The sequence below is a fragment of the Castor canadensis genome, chromosome 2, assembly GCF_047511655.1.
Source record: "Castor canadensis chromosome 2, mCasCan1.hap1v2, whole genome shotgun sequence".
NCBI lineage: Eukaryota > Metazoa > Chordata > Mammalia > Rodentia > Castoridae > Castor > Castor canadensis.
The window spans coordinates 94,406,866-94,425,789 of NC_133387.1; the positions used below are offsets into that span (position 1 = coordinate 94,406,866).

Genomic DNA, 18,924 nt, shown 5'->3' on the forward strand with positions numbered 1-18,924 from the left:
TTGCCATTGAAATCCTGGAAGAAAGGGCCATCTGTGCTTCTTTCCCAAACAGAATTGTGCCTGGCATTTCCAAGGCAGACAGGAGCCTTGCTTTTGCAATCAGCATTGGCAGTGCCACTGTTCCCACTGGTCTTTATTCTCCCCCAACAACAGCAGCCAGGTGCTGCCTGGAGCATGACTTAGTGCTGCTGCAGTCCTGGGAGGTGCTGGGCTATGCAGAAAGGTTTGATCCCTTCTCTTAAACTTGGGAATCTCCGGGTGAACTTGGGATGTCAAGCAGACTAGTGTGGAGCTGCAGAGCCAGGGCCCCTTATCTGAGCCTCTCAGTAACTTGTCTGTGTTGGGGTCCAAGGTTGACCACCCCTCAGAGGAACAAAAAGACACTCACGATAATGTAAGCCACAAAGCGAGGTTTATTTCCAGCCAGCTGGGGTCTGGGTATCCGCCCGACGCAGTGGGTTACAACACGGACCCCGAATACAAAATTCAGGCTGCTTTTATATTTTTTTAGACATTAGTCACGGTCACACAGCAATTTTTATGGTCCCTGGGGTCACATATTTCTGATATCACCCACATCTTGGTGGTGGGGCAAGATTACTTGAAGATTATTTATCAGGAATTTGGTAAACACCAGGTGTCTCAACTCATTGACTCACATACTGTTTTAGCAAGATTAACCAGAAACAGTCCCTGTTCCCAGAAACCGTCCCACCTCCCTTCGTTTCAGTAAGTGGTGGCTTGGGTCATGTTAGCCATGGCCGGTTTCAGGCTGAGTGGGCTGCAAGCCTCAAAGGTACCCTAACATTTGTACCCTAACATTCCCCCCTTTAGTTGTTCATAATGAGGAATCATGCTCATCTGGGCGACGAGCGTAAACATCCTCAGGGCTAGGTAACTGTTTGTATTGCTGCCTCAGGACCATTAGTTGGACTGTACTAACTCGATCTTTCATGAAGGTCACTAGCTTATTCAGAATACAAGGACCAAAGGTTAAGATAAGCAGTAGTATGACCAGAGGGCCCACCAGGGTAGAGACCAAGGTAGTGAACCAGGGGGACCTATTGAACCAAGCTTCAAACCAATTTTCTTGGGCTTCCCTTTCCTGTTTCCTTTTTGCCAGTCCTTCCCTCACTTTAGACATAGACTCCCTAACTACCCCTGAATGGTCAGCATAAAAACAACATTCCTCCCCTAAGGCGGCACATATTCCCCCCTGCTGAAGGAACAATAAGTCTAGGCCCCGTGGGTTCTGAAGCACTACCTCAGATAGAGAGGTAAGGGATTTTTCTAGGTGACTAATGGAGGCTTCTATCCTCTCTATATCCTCGTCTATGGCTGCGCGCAGCAAGGACATCCCTTTATGTTGAGTAGCCAGGGAGGCTATGCCAGTTCCTGCCCCAGCCACCCCTAGGCTAAGTAGGGTAGCAATGGTTAATGCGGAAATAGGCTCTCTCTTCTTTCTCTCACCTGTTCCTGTATTCCAGTGTGAATATAGGCTCTCCTCAGAATGATAGATGATGCGGGGCAGCACAGCCACTAGGACACAGAATTCTTTAGAGCCGTTAAACACATTAGTTGATAGGCAAGGGGTGAGCCCGGACTGTGAGCATATCCACCATCCATTGCCTTTTGGAATTACCTGCTTAATACCATTGCCCCAGGTGGGGTTGTTTTTTACAACAGCACATAGGTCCTGTTTTCCCACTGGCACCTTCCCTAAGCAGGTTCCCTGGCTGCTCACTTGTTGTATGTATGGTCAGACCTCTCTTACGGTCTCCCCAGGAACATTGAGTGGGGTTTTCACCAGTCGAGATATCGTAGGTGACATTTAGCCCTATTGCCTCATAGAATGGGGGCCTCACATCATAGCACAGCCAGCAGGAAGTAGTCATATTAGGGTTGGTGTGGTTCAATGTTAGGAATGCAGCATTTACCAGATTCCAGAGGGGGTTTGTGGACCCGGTCATGAGACTGGGCTTCACCAAGGGAGGGCCAGTGCCTAATGGTCTTGGAGTTTTAATACTAGCCTTTGTGTGAGGCTGGGTAGGGACTGGGGTTGTGCGAGGTCGGGGAGGTGGCTGTACATAGGGCGGCTTAAGTACTTTGTTGGGGCCTACCATTTTGGATGGTGGCCCCATGGGCTCAACTTTTAATCTGATTACTACGGTCGAGCCAGAATGTCCATCATATTTATAAAACACAAGTCCCCACACCTTGCCTTGTATCCACCCGGGGGTGTCCTCTTTGCCACTGTCAGTGAAGGTGATCTTGATTCTATCTGTATCTGTGGGCTGGCATTGATGGGTGGGTAACAGAATTCTGCGTCCCCAGGGTACCCCGTTTACAAAGGCAAATTTGACTAGGTCTGGTTTTGATATCCCCCACTTTCATTCACCATCGTTGGATGTGACACATGCCCATGACTTACAGAAGGAGTATTGTAACCCCCCACAGTCCTTGTTCTTTTTGTGGCCGGGGCAAGCATAAAAACCATAACGTCGGGCTGACTCTGGGGCAGTAGACTTGTAGGCAGGATTGATGTCTCTGAAGCAGAATTGAAGCTCCGGCTACCAAGTTCCTATGGGGGCACCCTCATTAAGGGTGGTCTCCCCATCGGTGAGTATCCAGGTTTGCTTATAGGGCTGGTGAGGGTTGGTTTCTGCGAGGCTCCTGCTCTGAGCATTGAGCAAGATCAGAGCAACCAGCCAACCCATCCGTGGCTGCTCCTGAAGACTCTGCATGTTCCCAGGGTCGCAAAAGCTTCAGCTTCAATGGGTTATCTGGGTGCCACCATGCGGTCCACTCTCTAGCGTCTTTCTGTTCCTGATGATTGGCTTGACACACCTGGGAGTGATGGACCCAAGGCCCGATGCTGTCAACCTTAAGGCAGTGGGGGTAACCAGAATGACCAGGTAAGGGCCTTTCCATCTTTCTTCCAGAGTGCGGGCTCTGTGCCTCTTTACCCATACCCAATCCCCTGGGACGATGCCATGTTCTGGGTTCGATGTGTCCTTTATCTCATACAAGGCGCGCACCATGGGCCAGATTTCACGTTGGACCTCCTGTAGGGCTTTTAAGCTGGCCAAGTAATTTGGGGCCGTACTGAGGTCTTGGTCCGGTAGGGTTCAGACAATAATGGGGGGTGGAGCCCCATATAGAATTTCAAAAGGTGTCAATCCATGTACATATGGTGAATTTCGAACCCGGAAGATGGCATAGGGTAGGAGGGCCACCCAGTCTCTGCCAGTCTCGATGGCTAATTTAGATAAGGTCTCCTTCAGGGTCCAATTCATTCTTTCTACCTGCCCTGAGCTCTGGGGGTTATATTCACAATATAGTTTCCAATTAGTCCCCACTGCCAGGGCCAGCCCTTGTAGGACGTTACTGATGAAAGCCGGACCGTTATCAGAGCTTAGAGTTTCGGGGATGCCATATCTGGGTATGATTTCCTCCAGCAAAACCTTAGCTACAACCTGAGCAGTCTCTCATTTTGTAGGAAAGGCTTCCACCCAGCCTGAGAAGGTGTCTATCAGAACCAACAAATACTTATACCCATACCTTCCTGGCTTCACCTCAGTGAAATCCACTTCCCAGCTCCGTCCCGGTGCCCTCCCCCGTACCCGTGTACCTGTATGTAAGAGTCCCTTTTTGCTGGGTTTCATAGCCTGGTACCCGGCACATTGGTCCACAATCTTTTGAATCTGGGCTGTTTGATGTGGGAATCGGAGGCGGGCCGACTCAAGGAGGGCTAGTAGTTTCTTCTTGCCTAAATGGTTGGCTCAATGTAAATTGGAGAGGAGAAACAGTCCTACCTTTTCAGGAAGGATCAGCCACCCTTCGATATCACGATACCAGCCTTGCTGATTGGGCTCTGGGCATCGGTGATCTTGGATCCACTGTTTGTCTTCCAGGGTGTACTCAGGTCGTGGTGGCAAGCGTGGAAGCTCGGGCATGGGTAAGGTCAGCGCTAGGGTCGTGGAGGCCAAAGCAGCATTTCGGACTGCTTCATCCGCACTACGGTTCCCTGTAGCTTCTGGAGTCTGGGCAGATTGGTGACCAGGAACATGTACTACCGCCACAGCTTGGGGCTTCTGCACTGCAGTCAGTAGTCTCTGGATCTCTGGGAGGTTACGTAACTCCTTTCCTTCCTCTGTAATGAAACCCCTTTCCCGGTAGATGGCGCCATGTACATGGACGATGCCGAAAGCATAACGGCTGTCGGTATAAACAGTCACTTGTTTTCCCTCAGCCCGCTTGAGTGCCTCTGCCAGCGCGATCAGTTCGGCCTTCTGGGCTAAGGTCCCCGGGGGCAGCGGGGCACTCCAAATTATGTTCCCACCTTGGTCCACCACCGCTGTGCCCACCTTACGCACCCCATTTGAGATGAAACTACTCCCATCTGTATACCATACCAGCTCACTGTTGGGTAGGGTTGAGTCCTGGAGATCGGGGCACACTTGGGTGATTTCAGCTATAATCTCCTGACAGTCATGTAGAGGGGCTTCCAGGTCCGGATTTGGCAGCAAGGTGGCCGGATTTAGAGAAACTGGGTTGGAGAAGAGGATTCGGGGAGCATCCAGCAAGAGCCCTTGGTAATGAGTCAGTCGGATGTTGGTCATCCATCTACCTGGAGGGTGCTTTAGGACTCCCTCTACTGCATGGAGGGTTACCACCTTCACATGTTGCCCAAAAGTGAGCTTATCTGCGTCCTTAACCATTAGGGCAACTGCCGCTATGATCTGCAGGCATGGGGGCCAGCCCACTGCAACTGGGTCTATCCTTTTGGATAGATAAGCAACTGGCCGCTTCCAGGGCCCTAGGTGCTGCATTAGTACCCCTTTCACTATCCGCCTTCTTTCGTCTACAAAGAGGGTGAAGGGCTTTAGAGGGTCTGGCAGCGCCAGGGCCGGGGCTCTCAAGAGGGCAGTCTTGAGCTCCTCAAAGGCCTTTTGTTGATCTGGCCCCCAGGCCCAAGGGGCCTTGTCCTTAGTTGCCTCATATAAGGGTTTTGCCAGTTCAGCATACCCCAATATCCACAGCCGGCAGTAGCCCGCCATCCCCAAGAACTCACGGATTTCTCGAGCCGAGGTGGGGATGGGGAGTCTGAGAATAGTTTCTTTCATAGCATTTGTTAACCATCTGGTTCCCTCTTTTAGCTCATACCCCAGGTAGGTGACTGTTTGTCTACAAATTTGAGCCTTCTTTGCACTGGCCCGATAGCCCAACTTCCCCAGCTCCTGGAGGAGGTCTCCAGTGGCTTGCCGGCACTCAGCTTCAGATGCAGCTGCCAGAAGCAAGTCATCTACATACTGCAAAAGTGTGACGGAACTGTGGCTCTGGCGATATGAGTCCAGATCCTGATTAAGAGCCTCATTGAACAGAATAGGGGAGTTTTTGAAACCTTGTGGAAGTCTAGTCCATGTTAGCTGTCCGGGGGTTCCCATATTTTCATCATGCCATTCGAAGGCAAAAATGTGTTGACTATTGGGTGCCAGGACTATGCTAAAAAAAGCATCTTTCAAGTCCAAAGTGGTATACCAAACATGGGAGGGGGGCAAATGGCTCAGCAAGGTATAGGGGTTGGGGACTGTGGGGTGGATGTCCTCAACCCTCTTGTTTACTTCCCTTAAATCTTGGACTGGCCTATAGTCTTTTCCCCCAGGTTTCTTAACGGGGAGAAGTAGAGTGTTCCAAGCAGAACAGCAGGGCCATAATATTCCGGCCTCCAGGAGATGGTTTATATGAGGGGCAATCCCCCTCCGTGCCTCGGAAGACATGGAATACTGATGGATTCGGATGGGCTGAGCCGAAGCCTTGATCTCTACTATTACCTGGGCTCCATGTTCTGCCAGCCCCACACCTGCTATTTCTGCCCAAGCCTGGGGGTAGGTTTGAATCCAATAAGCCATTTCAGGGGACCACTCAATAGGTTTCGGGGGAGGGTCCCGCAAGGAGAACAAGCGATGTTCATCCTCGAGAGACATGGTCAAGACTTGGAGGGGCTGTCCTTGTCCATCTGTCACTTTGATACCATCTGGTTCAAAGTGAATGTGAGCCCTCACCTTAGTTAGCAGATTGTGTCCCAAAGGGGGGCAGGGCACTCAGGAATGACCAGAAAGGAATGGGTCACCTGATGTCGGCCCAAATCCACCTGACATTTGCTAGTCCATTGATATGCCTTGGATCCAGTGGCTCCCTACACAAGGCTAATTCTCTGGGACAGTGGCTCAGTAGGTTTATTAAGGACTGAATATTGGGCCCCTGTGTGCACCATGCATCTTACAGGCTTCCCCTCCACATATATGGTTACCCAAGACTTGGGGAGGGGGTCCGACTCCCGTGCCCTCTAGTCACTGTCCATTCCAGCTAACAGGACTCGGGCGTCATTATTAGGGCTGCTATTTGGTCCTGGGCGACCCTGGAGTTTGGGACATTCCTTCTTCCAGTGTCCATATTCCTTACAATAGGCACATTGTCCCTGGTCTAGCCTGGGTCAATCTCTTCGGGGACGTGTGGGGCCGGTCCATCCAGAACTCGGTCCGGCCAGACCCTGGACTCCTGCTAGCAATATCTTAGCCATCTCTTTTTGCTGTTTCTTGTTTTCCTTACTCTGGTGTTCCCTGTCCTCCTTCCGAATCCTTTCTTGTAGTTCCTGATTCTCCTTCCTGATTCTATCCTCTTGTTCTTCCGGGGTTTCTCGGGTGTTAAAAACACTTTCAGATACTTTCATCAGATCCCGGGTAGTCATCTCCCCAAGCCCTTCTTGCTTATATAGTTTCTTCCTAATATCAGGGGCAGCCTGGTTTATGAAGGACATTATCACAGCTGACTGATTCACCTCCGCTAGTGGGTCTAGGGGGGTATACTGTCTGTATGCATCGTAAAGACGCTCAAGGAACGCGGCCGGGCTTTCATTTTCTCCCTGCATTATTGCCTTTACCTTAGCCAAATTGGTAGGGTGGCAGGCTGCCACCCAGAGGCCTGCCATAAGAATCTGGCGGTAGACCCGGAGATGCTCCCTACCTTCTGCGGTCCCATAGTCCCAGTTGGGTCTGTTTAAAGGAAAACGATCATCAATCAGGTTTGGCAGGGTGGTCGGTCGCCCATTGTCACCGGGGACATTCTTTCTGGCTTCAGTGAGAATCCGCTCCCGTTCCTCGGTGGTGAATAGGGTCCTAAGGAGCTGCTGACAGTCATCCCATGTGGGACTGTGAGTATGCAAAATGGACTTGAACAGATCGGTCAGGCCTCTAGGGTCCTCAGAAAAAGTAGGATTCTGGGCTTTCCAGTTGTACAGGTCACTACTTGAAAAAGGCCAATACTGATAGGTGCGTCCCCCATCGGGACCAGCACCACCCAGGGCCTGCACTGGGAGGATGGGGGGCCTGGTGGAAGTGGAGGAGGGCTCCTCCTCTGAGGTTTCTTCTTGCTGCCTACGGGGCCTGAGTCCCCTCGCCGGTCCGGAGACCAGGGCAGGTGGTGCAGACGGGGAGGCTGATGAGTGGGGAGGCTCAGTGGAGCCATCTGCCTCTCGCTGGAGTGGCGCGGCAGCGGCATATGGTGGGGGATTTACTTCACAATCTAAGTCTATCAAGGATGGATGGAGAGTTGGGTCTTCCTACAGAATAGGCTTCTTAGGGGAATTAACGGGAGTGGGGGTGTTCCCTGACATGGCCAGTATTGCGGGCCAGTCTGTAGGTGCTCCATGGATAAATGGCCGCAGCCAGGAAGGGGGGTCTTCTACTAAAGTCTGCCACATAAGGACGTAAGGATATTGATCAGGGTGGCCATGAAGACCGGGTCTATTAATGACATCTCGGACCTTCTTAATCATGTCCAAGGAGAAGGTACCTTGAAGAGGCCAGCCTACATTAAAGGTTGGCCATTCTGCTGAGCAAAGGGTGTCAAACTTACCTTTCTTAATTTTCATGCCATAATTGTGTCCCTTAGTGTGGATTTCTGAAAAAGGACTCAGAAGAAGGGTCTTAGGAGTTACCTGAGCCTGTCCCAGGATGATCAGGAGAGATGGACAGAGGAGACAGCAAAAAAGAGACAATTCCAGGAGACAAACAAATTCGCACAGGACTCTCTAACACACACAAGTACCGGCTGGTCAACCAGACTACTCTTACAGGCGTAATTCCATTCACACCAGATTTAGGATCCTTACCCAAAGACTGCCCAAACGGTGTCCACTGAGGACGCCGGCGCGGCTCCTGACTGTCGGGGATGTCTCTCACGACTTCCAATAGTGAAGCCTCCAGTGCTGTAACCCCTTCCTTCCACTCAATGAGAATTCTCAACCAAATTCAGATGGGGACTCTAAGTCCCTCCAAATGGAGGTGGCCAATCCTCCTTCTGCGGTCTTTCCCAATTAAACCTTGGTATCGGAGGCCGTTTGTTCCTCTCAGGGAGGGGCTGAGATCTCGGTGGGACCTCCAGATGTTGGGGTCCAAGGTTGACCACCCCTCAGAGGAACAAAAAGACACTCACGATAATGTAAGCCACAACGCAAGGTTTATTTCCAGCCAGCTGGGGTCCGGGTATCTGCCCGACGCAGTGGGTTTCAAGACAGACCCCGAATACAAAATTCAGGCTGCTTTTATATTTTTTTAGACATTAGTCACGGTCGCACAGCAATTTTTATGGTCCCTGGGGTCACATATCTCTGATATGACCCATATCTTGGTGGTGGGGCAAGATTACTTGAAGATTATTTATCAGGAATTTGGTAAACACCAGGTGTCTCAACTCATTGACTCACATACCGTTTTAGCAAGATTAACCAGAAACAGTCCCTGTTCCCAGAAACTGTCCCACCTCCCTTAGTTCCAGTAAGTGGTGGCTTGGGTCATGTTAGCCATGGCCAGTTTCAGGCTGAGTGGGCTGCAAGCCTCAAAGATACCCTAACATTTGTACCCTAACAGTCTGCACTTACAGTCTCCACTTGTTCCTGGAATTGGGCTCTTGCTTATTGGGCATAGGAAGCGGCTATGCTGTTTGGAAGTCATTGCTCCTTAGAGCAGGGCTTCTCAACCTTCAATGTGAATAGGAATCACCTGGGGATCTTATTAAAATTCAGGTTTGGATTCAACCTGAGACTCTGCATCCTAAACAAGCTTCCTTGGAGACTAATCTTGCTGGTCCAGGGATTGTGTTTTAGTGGGCTGGAGTTTAGGGACTTGCTCAATACAGTCACTTTGGCCTTTAGAGCCTGAATTACTTTGTTATTCATCTACCTATAAATATGCAAGGAGGGCCTACTATTGTTTGGGTGTGAGACACCACAGGGATGAAGGTAGAATGTCCTGCCTACAACTGTTGGGAGAAGAAGCAGGCAATTAAACTGATAATTAAGGCACAATGCATCAAATGAGATAAGTGAAATGACAGAGAAGTATTTCCCAGGAGCAGGATCCTTGACAAATGCCTTCATTGCTAAAAGAGGGAGAGGGGGTGGGAGTCGAGAGAACAGAGGAAATGGAAGGCTGATGGCTGCTTATCCCCATTGGGACAGCGGGACCAGAAAGGGAATGGAGCAAACCTGGCATGTCCTGTGCTTGGTATTTCACATGGGGCATGGGATTTTGGTAGGTTGCTGGTGTAGAGAGATTTTTTGCTTGGCTCTGCTCTCCTTACTCCTTGCCTCCACCATTCACATGTCTGGGATTCCCAAATATCCCCCAGGGACTATATAATATATAAGACTTTTAACTTTCAGTGTGTTTTAAACAATGGGACAAGATGTTCTAGAATTCTCTTGAACTTCACATAAAACAATGCACTTTTGATGATTCTGGTCTCTTATAATTCCAGGGGTGGGCTTGGGGACAACATGAATGACACTCTTACCCCAGCCATCTTTCCACCCAGGAGTCCTTCTACTCTTCTTAAAGCACCTGTTGGTAGGGTAGAATTTAGGGTGGTCACAGCTAAAATATGATACCACTGTGTTCTAAAATATTAATTAATTTAATTCTTACAAGAAGATCCTTTCAGGCAGTATTATGGTTTCTACGTTAAATATGAGCAAAGTGAGGTACAGATAGATAAACGCTATCACTCCTCTGAAGGCGCTCTGCTGGTCAGAGGACTGAGTACCCTTCTCCCAGAATATTAGTACTGTTTCTACTTCCAGGAGAGCTGGACTGGGCTGGACAGCCTGGAGCCTAGTCCTCATGCCTCTTCCTTGGGAAATTCACACTCCTTGGGGCCTCAGTGTCTCCCTCTGTAAAAAGAAGTGCGAGTCACTCGGGCTTTGCCAGTTTTAACTCACTGTGATCCTCCTGGTGGGTTCAAGTTGCTATGACATTAGTTCTCTATCAATGGTCCCCTTTGCTAGACTCAGGAAAAGTTGACTAGTGAGGGTCCAGCTTTGTTTCTTGTTACTTTGCATAGTGCTGTCTTCCTGCCCCCTGCCCAGATGGTTCCTGAAGCTATGCATGCTGGTCCTGACCTGTACCACCTGCTCTCAAGTCCAGTTGCCCTTTGGCATTCAGCTCACAGGTCACCTCCTCTGCTATGTCATTTATAACTTCTGCTTTCAAAGATCCATCCATCCATCCATCCATCCTTTCATACATTCATCCATCCATCCATCCACCCATCCATCTAACCCACTCCTTTCTTACCAGGATGTCAAAATGAGCCACCCTGTCCTTTTACTTCTAAAAAAGATGAACTCAAAACTCCATATGGATTCAACTTGACATGACTACAACTTGAGTTATCCACCACGTTTGCTCCTGAGTAACCCTAGTTGGTTTCCCTACAGCTTCCCAGACAAAAAAATCATTACAGTGGTGTGTGGGAAGTTACAACTGGACCTTGGTACCCAGAACGTGCTTGTATTATCATGTGAACTTGGAATAAATCCAGTATATTCTGGTTTAGACAAAGTCACTTTTGTTCTGTCCATTTTATAAGCCCAATTCTCTGACCCAAATTGCAGGGATCCACTTGATTTTTTCTGTCACCCAGGACCACATTTCTGCCATTTAAGTCTTCAGAAGTGTCTGCCTCTTTCAGTTTCACAGAACCTAGGGAACAGTTCTCACACAGGTTGCTCCAGAACCTCACTATGGAAAGGATTCTGATAAACCAAAGCCTCTAGGGATCAGCTTGCATGTTGCTCATGTCCTCCCTGGTCTGTACCCCATTAACTCATTTGTGGGACTGAGCCATTTTTTTTCAATGTCTATTACCTCAGCCATTCACATAGGCATTCATGTTGTAAATGTCTTGTAAGTATGGAATAATTATATCAAAGCCAAGAAAATCTCAATATTATATTTTTCTATACCTAAAGACCCCATGGTCATTTCCACAAATTAGGCTCCAGTTTCATCTCAAGTCATTATTGATTCCCTTGCTAAAATGAAGTCTGATGGCAGCTGTTAAAATAAGATAGTAATTTTTCCCTGGCTTCAAATTGACTCAACAGGAATGTATTTTAGAATAGTCTAAGAACTGAGTCAGACACTGTGGGAATGGCTTCTAGAGTTGTGCAGCATAGAGGGAGGTAAACAAACAACCAGATAAGTGCTCAAGGAATCAAAGTCTGCACAGGGGGCAGAGGGCAGTACAGAGGAGGAGTTAGCTCTGCTTCCTGGGTCCAAAACTGCTGTGCACAGGAGGTGATATCTGATTTCACCATCAGGCAAAGAAGAGAAGAGATTCCATGCCCAGAGAACAGCTTGGTCTAAGGCACAGAAGCAAATTCATTTGGAACACATGAGTTTGCTCTCATTGGAATAAAATTGGGGGTATGCTAGTAAACGTTGAGCAACATGTTTTCAAAAACAAAAACAAAATAATGTCTACTGATTTCCATGGTATAAATATTGCCACCTGGGGTGATTTCATGTTAGCAAATTGATGTCCCTGGATATGGAGTTGGGAATAGAACTCTATGAGCTGGTAGAGGCCTGTTCCTCCACCACTCACTGCAGGGTACAGAAGGATCTGAAGAGATTGGGGTGATGATTTTGCCCCAGAAGACTACGTCTCTAAGTCACTGATTCACTGTCATCTCAGCAGCTTTAACAGAAGTTTGACATAGAGTAGAGTCTCAATATATATTTGTTGAATGGATAAAGAAATGGGAATGTTAGAAGGACAAGAGTTTAGCCTCTGGATCATTGGAAGTCATGGAATGTCTATAGAATTGAGGAGCGCTGTAAAGAATTTTGAGATTTCCAGATACTGTTCTAGAAGCAGTAAGGTGGGAGGTATGGGGTGAGATTAGCAACTTGAGGCCTACTGCAATAATCCTAATATACTGAGCCAATGTCAGGTATGGCAGGTTGGAGAACAGTCAGAGATTTTAAATAGGATCTGAAGTCATCGTATTTTCATTTTCACTTTAAAGTGTTATCAATGACTTGTTCTGCATTTTCACCCTTGAATTATTTTCTTGTTTTGCTTGAATTGCTGCATTGTCTAAACCATGCCTCAGTGAGTTTTTTCTCCACCTACTAATGCAGGACCCTCTCTCCCTAGTGGTTTCCTAGAGAACATGGTCCATTAATAATCTTATCTGCTACTGTACTGAGGTCCTGTATTGGTGGTGGCAAGATGGGCCATCTCACAAAGGCACTATGGGACTAATCCTAACCCTCCATGTTAATCAGGGTGAGTTGAGCATGTGGCATCTTTCTGTTTCCTCAGGAGTGGTTGCTTTCCTAGCTCCCCCAAACCTTTGCCTCCTTTGGATAGGCTTATTGCTACCCCATGGGGCTGCCCCTTGTTCTGGGCCATCCTACTCAGGTCTTTGGCAATTTGAGGGCCAAAAGCATCTCTTTCTCTGTCTGTGTCACATTTTGACAGAGACGAACAAAGCAACCGCATTGTCTGACAGACTTACAGTGTGACTTCCTGTCCTTCCTCCAGGGTTTATACTGGAATCCATGGGAACTGGCTTTGGGGACAAACATAACTGGCCAATCCCACAACACTGCCAGAGTTGTCCTGTGAGGAACAAGCTTGTCTGACTGAGCCAAGCTTGTGCACCCAGTTCCTTTTTACGTTGATGTAAGTTCTCTCTCCCAAGCACAGAGCAGGCTTGTCCCCAACCCTATCTTTTGGGCAAGTGTGGACATGCTGTGCCAATGCTGCGCCCTGTGAGGGCTCATGCTGGGCATCCAGTGCAGCTGTATGCCCAGATTCCACTCCTCATCTTGCCTTGGGGATCACCCTTGATGAGTGACTTCAAACCTTTATTGGCCAGGGATGCTAAGATTCCTGATTTCAGTGTCCCCCATACTGGGGTCAGTGTTGCTTAGATGAAGCTGAGGGGACAGACAGAAACTGAGAAGTCAGGTGGTATAAGGGAGCACTGTGTGACATGCAGGCTCCTGCAACCTGGTCCTTCCCTCCCAGGGCTGGCTTTGTAGCAGAGGAGGAACAGGGGTTGCAGGCCCCTCCTCACATTCTCTTCAGGCCAGTGCCAAAGGGCTGAAGATTCCCTGAGCCTGTGAAATCTGCCTTTCTCCTCCTGACTCCTTGCTCTTGACTGATGAAGCTCATCAGAGGTTAGTTAGTAGCAGGCCACAGTTCCAGGGCATCTGCTGGTTATTTGGCTATTTGGCAAGTGCAACTGTCAATATTACATTCCTCTCCTTTGATGTCCTCACCAATTCCTTGATATTTGAGGAGAGTGAAATAATCAACATACTTTAGCTTACCATGTTGTTGATTTTAAAGATTGGAAACTTGGTAAAACTAACTGGTCTTTCTCCTTTTGAGGCTGGCGTGTCTCATTAGCTTGCTCATTATGCAGATTTTGGAGAGCCTCCTTTTCATAAGGCTCCCATACTGAATGTGACACTGTTTTGAACTTATCCTGGAATTAAAAAAATTTCAGGCTGGAAATACTGTGGGCCAAGGGCACTGCTGAGTAACAGGAACCACTTGCTTTATAATTTCTTAAGAGATATTTCTCCATTAATATCCCCAATGACCCTTTTCCAGAGAAAAATGAATCATCATGATTGTTCCTGGGGCGGTATGGGGTATCTCCAGGAAGAAAGATTGCTCTACTTCACAGCTGTGGCTGGTGTGGGTTACAGGGACTGAGATGCATCTCTTTATAGGGCCCTCTTATATTACCAGTGAGCGGGCATTGACCACTGGCTTGGATTGCTAGGGCTCACAAGGTGACCTGGCCAATCATGTGACCACTCTACCCCACGTAGTCACAAGCCTTTAGTGAAATTAGGGGAAAGAGGCTCAGGGAGAGTCAGCAAGTACCAGGCTTTTGTGAGGCATCAGCTGGGATGTCTTGTCTCATGTGGGGTCCACCTGCCATTTTACCATTCTCTCTAGGGCTTGGTTTGGGAATATAACTTCTTATTTGGCCAGTCTGCTTTGGGGATTGGGTCCACAAAGCCCCTTGTCCTTACAGCTCGGTCAGGGAAACTGCTCTCTTTCTTGGAGACATTCATTGGTCTTGATGATCAGGGTTCTTGGTTCCTACCTTACAGAATACCGGGTTTATGGATTCTCATACTCAGAGCTCTTTTATCTTTGCATGAAAAGGTCTCATTCAGACGTCAACACTCCATAGTGGAAGGATCCATTCTCCTTCCTGGCTGGAAAAGTGACATTGAGGACCTGCTTTGGTTCTACTTTTCCCAGAATAAGAGAAAGTTAAACTTATTTTTTTGCCAGAAGCATGATGTTTGTGAAGAAATCCCCATTGTTTCCTCTTGTGGCCTGGAAAATGTTTTAATCTGGTATGGGTTTGGCTGCAGGTGACTTTCCTTGACCATCATCTCCAAACCTACTGATATTCTAAAGAATATGCCAAGGATATTCTTACTTATACCTTACTCTCCGTTCTTTCAAAGTGCAAATCTTTCAAAACTCTATCATTGATTGACACCTCCTTCTTAATGTTTGTAGCTCAAAGTTTAGGTAGGAGGAAGCAGAAACTTGCATGATCATGGTTTTCTAGAGGGTCACTCATTATAGTCTGATTATGTAATTGAGTAAAGGAGTTTTAGTGAGGTAGACAAAGTGACCCACTTAAGTCAGGTCAAAATAAAAGGGGGTCATTCAATGACAAATGAAAAGAATTGAACAACAGTCAGGATCTTTATACCTCTGTTGGATAGGTCTTTCCACACTGTTCTCTCTCTCTCTCTCTCTCTCTCTCTCTCTCTCTCTCTCTCTCTCTCCCTCTCTCCCTCTTTCTTTCTTCTCCCTGTCATTCCACCTCTCACATTTGCATTCCTCTGAATACTACTCCATTGGCCTTGCTTCATCAGCTGACTTCCTCTACTTACTCATGAATCCTGATGTCTTATGGGCTTGAGAGGGTTCATGGTGATTTGTTCCATTTGAATCTTCTATCATGAACTTTGGTTTTCAATTCGCATTAACTAGCTAAGACTAGTTGCCCATGGTTTTCAGGCTAGTTTAATCAGGTGTCCAGTTCTGCCTAATTTTCTTTGGACAGAAGGTGCTAGGTCACATGGGATCAAAAGCAGGCCTAGGAATAAGGATTGTGCAGAAGCTACCCTAAGTAGGGATATTGAGCATGGCCAGTCCACTGAAGTGGGTCTGACCCAGTATTATTCTTGTTACAGTATACATCTGAGTTTTTCCTTCTCCCTCTCAAATAAAGGCAGAAGAGGAATGTGGGTTCATGGAGGAGGTGAATGCTGGAAGTTAGACTCAGGGGAGGGCACAAACTTCCCTTAGGGAGATGCCAGTGATTTGTAAGGAAATGCCACCAGGTTTTCTTTTTTTAAAAGACTGCCCCAAGGATCTCCTATTACGTATGCTGAGAAAGAACCTTTGTGGACTCTTGTATGTAGAATAATGGAAAGAGGGGTAACCTTCTCCAGCCTTGCCCAAAGAGCACTATTTTCTGGTCTTCCATGAGCTGATCAGAGGAGAGAAACAAAGTCAGTCCCTTTTTGCTATATCTGTTAAGGAAGCTAGGAGGGGCTATGTTTTGGGAAGAAGCAGCAAATAGAATCTGGATGGAGAGTATGGTTTGGATTTAAAATGTCTCCCCAAAGTCTCATGTATGAAAGGTTTATTCCCCAGCTGGTGCCACTATTTTGGAAATGTTAGGATATGGGGCCTAGGTAGAATAAGGAGATCATTGGGGTCATACCACTGGGGGCTGTATCTGCTCCTGGGCCACTCTCTGTCTTTCTCTTTCTGTCTCTGCTTCTGGACTGTCATTAGCTGAACAACTTTGCTTCTCCATGGTCTTCTGTCATGATGTTCTGTCTTACCACATCCCAGAAACAATGGAATCAGGCAGCCATGGACTAAAACCACTGAATCTATAAGCCAAAATAAGTCTTTCCTCCCTTAAATTGTTTATATCAAGTATTTGTCAAAGTGACACAAGGAGCAAAGAGAAAAATTTCTAGAGATCAAGAATAGAGGTGCACAAAATGAAAACACATTTTTGGTGGAGAGTTGGGTATGGATATTTTTTTACTTTGGAAAAATGCTCCTTCAAGGGGTGGAGGATATCTGGTTGTTTTAAATGTGGTAATTAACATGCTTAGTGTAAACCCACCATCTTTATCTTGGTGTGGGCTGTCCACTGGCTGTAGATGTTTTTGTTTGCTTCTCTGACTCACCTGGGCTTTCAGGTCTTAGTGAGTACATCAGGCAGGTTGGCTAACTGGAGATGGCTTGTTCATTGAATATTTATGTGCTGGAAGCTTGGTCCCGATATAATTGTGTTGAGGTGGTGGGACCCTTAAGAGAGGTGATTAAGTCTGTAAGAGTGATTAATTCGTTTTTTTCAGGAGTGAGTTCTCACTCTCATGGGACCAGATCGGTTGCCGTGAGATTCGATTATAATAAAGCATGTTTGGTTTCCTTAGCCGAGCTTTCACTCTTACAATATGACCTGTCTCACACTTACTCCACCATGCTCTTGTGCATACAGAATTATGTATATCTTTATAAAGTACCCAGTCTTAGGTATTTTATTATAGTAATCGAGAATAGACTAAGACAGGCTGCAACAAGCAACTTCCAGAAATTTAGTGATTTAACCAAACGAAATGTTTACTTATCACTCACGGCACTGTTCAAGGGGGTTGATGGTAGAGAAACAGGCTCTGTTTCATACAGTATTTCAGAGACCTAGTGTTCTTCCATCTGTGGCTTTTCTCTCTTGTAAGGACACAGAGTTTTCTTTATTTAGCCTGGAAATGTAGAAGGGACACTCATGAGAAGTTTTGATGGACTGTGTTTGGGGGTGCATATGACTTCCTATATTCCATTTGCCAAAATTGTTCACATGTCACCCATATGACTTTTAGGTCAATCACATATCATAGATAGTTATAATCAACTGTAAGAGAGGCTGAGAATTATATAGTATAGTTGTGCCCAGAAGAGGGGTAGAATACAGAAATTTGTGACTAGTAGCTGTATATGCTAGAGGTGGGGAAGACCAGACCAAACAGAGTTCCTTGTTAGTAGGCTTTCTTGCCTGTGAATACCAAACTGCATCTGTTAGTAACAAGGGTGTTGCTTCTAATTTCCACTCTGCAATACCGTTTTTAAAAAAATCTGCTTAAAACTCTTACGGGGAAGAAAGAGCCTATTTTTGAACCTCTAAATTCCAACATTTGGTGCATGGTCTGCAAACACTGGAAAATAGAATGCAGAAGTAAATTGAATAAGAAATTGGGATGAATTTTAGATATTAATTTTCTTTCAATTTAAATCTCAAGAGAAAGAGAATATTACTTTTGACTGTAATGTCTTTGTATTTTAATTATTGAATTATCAAAGATCAAATAATTGATAATGATTTTTCCCAGAAAATTCATGCAAAGAAGGGGTTATCAAGTATGGCATATCTTGTAATTGATGGAGTAACTTAATGTCGCTAAATTTCATTGTGAGACATATAATGATCTGTATTTAGAGTAGCCATATAATTTACCACCCAAACTAGGGTAATTTTGAGAAACTGAGAGAAGGAGACTTAATTAATTATGATGCTGGGACAACAGTCACAAATATGGACTGTTTGGGGTGAACTGTGATATATAGTGACCCTAACTAAATTGGGTGATGTGGAAGCACATATTTAGGAACGAAGAATGAAAAGCAAATATATATTTAGCCTTGTAATAGATTTAATTAATTAAATTTTCTGAACTACATAAGAGTTCTCTGGGCATAAATTCTAACTTCTCTACTCATGTTCTCAGAGGGCTCCCCAAAAGAGCTGTCTCAGTTAGGATGTATCCAGTCAGGAAAAGAGAAACCCACAGAATGTGTTTCAGATGGAAGGGATTCAATGCAGGGAATTGGTTGCACAGTTAGTGGAGGGCTAAAAGAGCTAAAAGGAGGAGCAGCATAGAAATTAATACTGCAGGGAAATAAAGGACATAGGTGCAATGGTTGGTGTTGGTGGAGTACCTGATGAAGGGAGAACAGAATGGTTTTGATAGAATGTCAGCCCTCCTCCTCTGAGAATCTAGGAGGTGGTCTGGTCACAAATTTGAGAATAGAGAACACAGAACTGGAGCATACTAGTGGTGGATACTTTCCCCATTTTTGATGTTCCCTTGCACTGTGGAACTGTCACATTCCCAATTTTTATTTGCCTCTAAACACTGAGAGGAGGAGGAATGGCTTAACCTTTTGTCCTAAGTTTGGGAGAATAGACTTGGCATGCTCCTCTCAGACTTCCTCTTCCCTTGAGAGCAGGCTGCTTGTAGGAGGTTTATGCTCTCTTCTGCCTCTCCATGTGTAAATCTTTCCTGTGTATTCGTTAAACTAGTATTTGTGACATCTCCTCTATTCTGGGCACTGTTCTGGCCTTGGGGGCATAATAGTGTATTGAAAGACAAAGATCCTTATCTCATGGGCAATACGGACAATACAAAAACATATAACCAACACTTAAATTATAAAGTATGTTAG

The 18,924-nt window shown here is 46.5% G+C and overlaps 1 protein-coding gene across 1 annotated transcript; it reads right to left on the bottom strand.

Annotated features, from left to right (window-relative positions):
- Positions 1 to 404: 404 nt before the first annotated feature.
- Positions 405 to 7,560, bottom strand: LOC141418063 (uncharacterized). The gene is made up of 4 exons (XM_074058029.1): positions 7,441 to 7,560; positions 4,848 to 4,864; positions 3,816 to 4,218; positions 405 to 2,883 (listed from the first exon to the last, which is right to left on the bottom strand). Exons 1-4 carry the CDS (start codon positions 7,558 to 7,560, stop codon positions 2,638 to 2,640), a joined length of 786 nt encoding a protein of 261 aa, XP_073914130.1. The 3' UTR covers positions 405 to 2,637.
- Between the last annotated feature and the right edge of the window lie 11,364 nt (positions 7,561 to 18,924).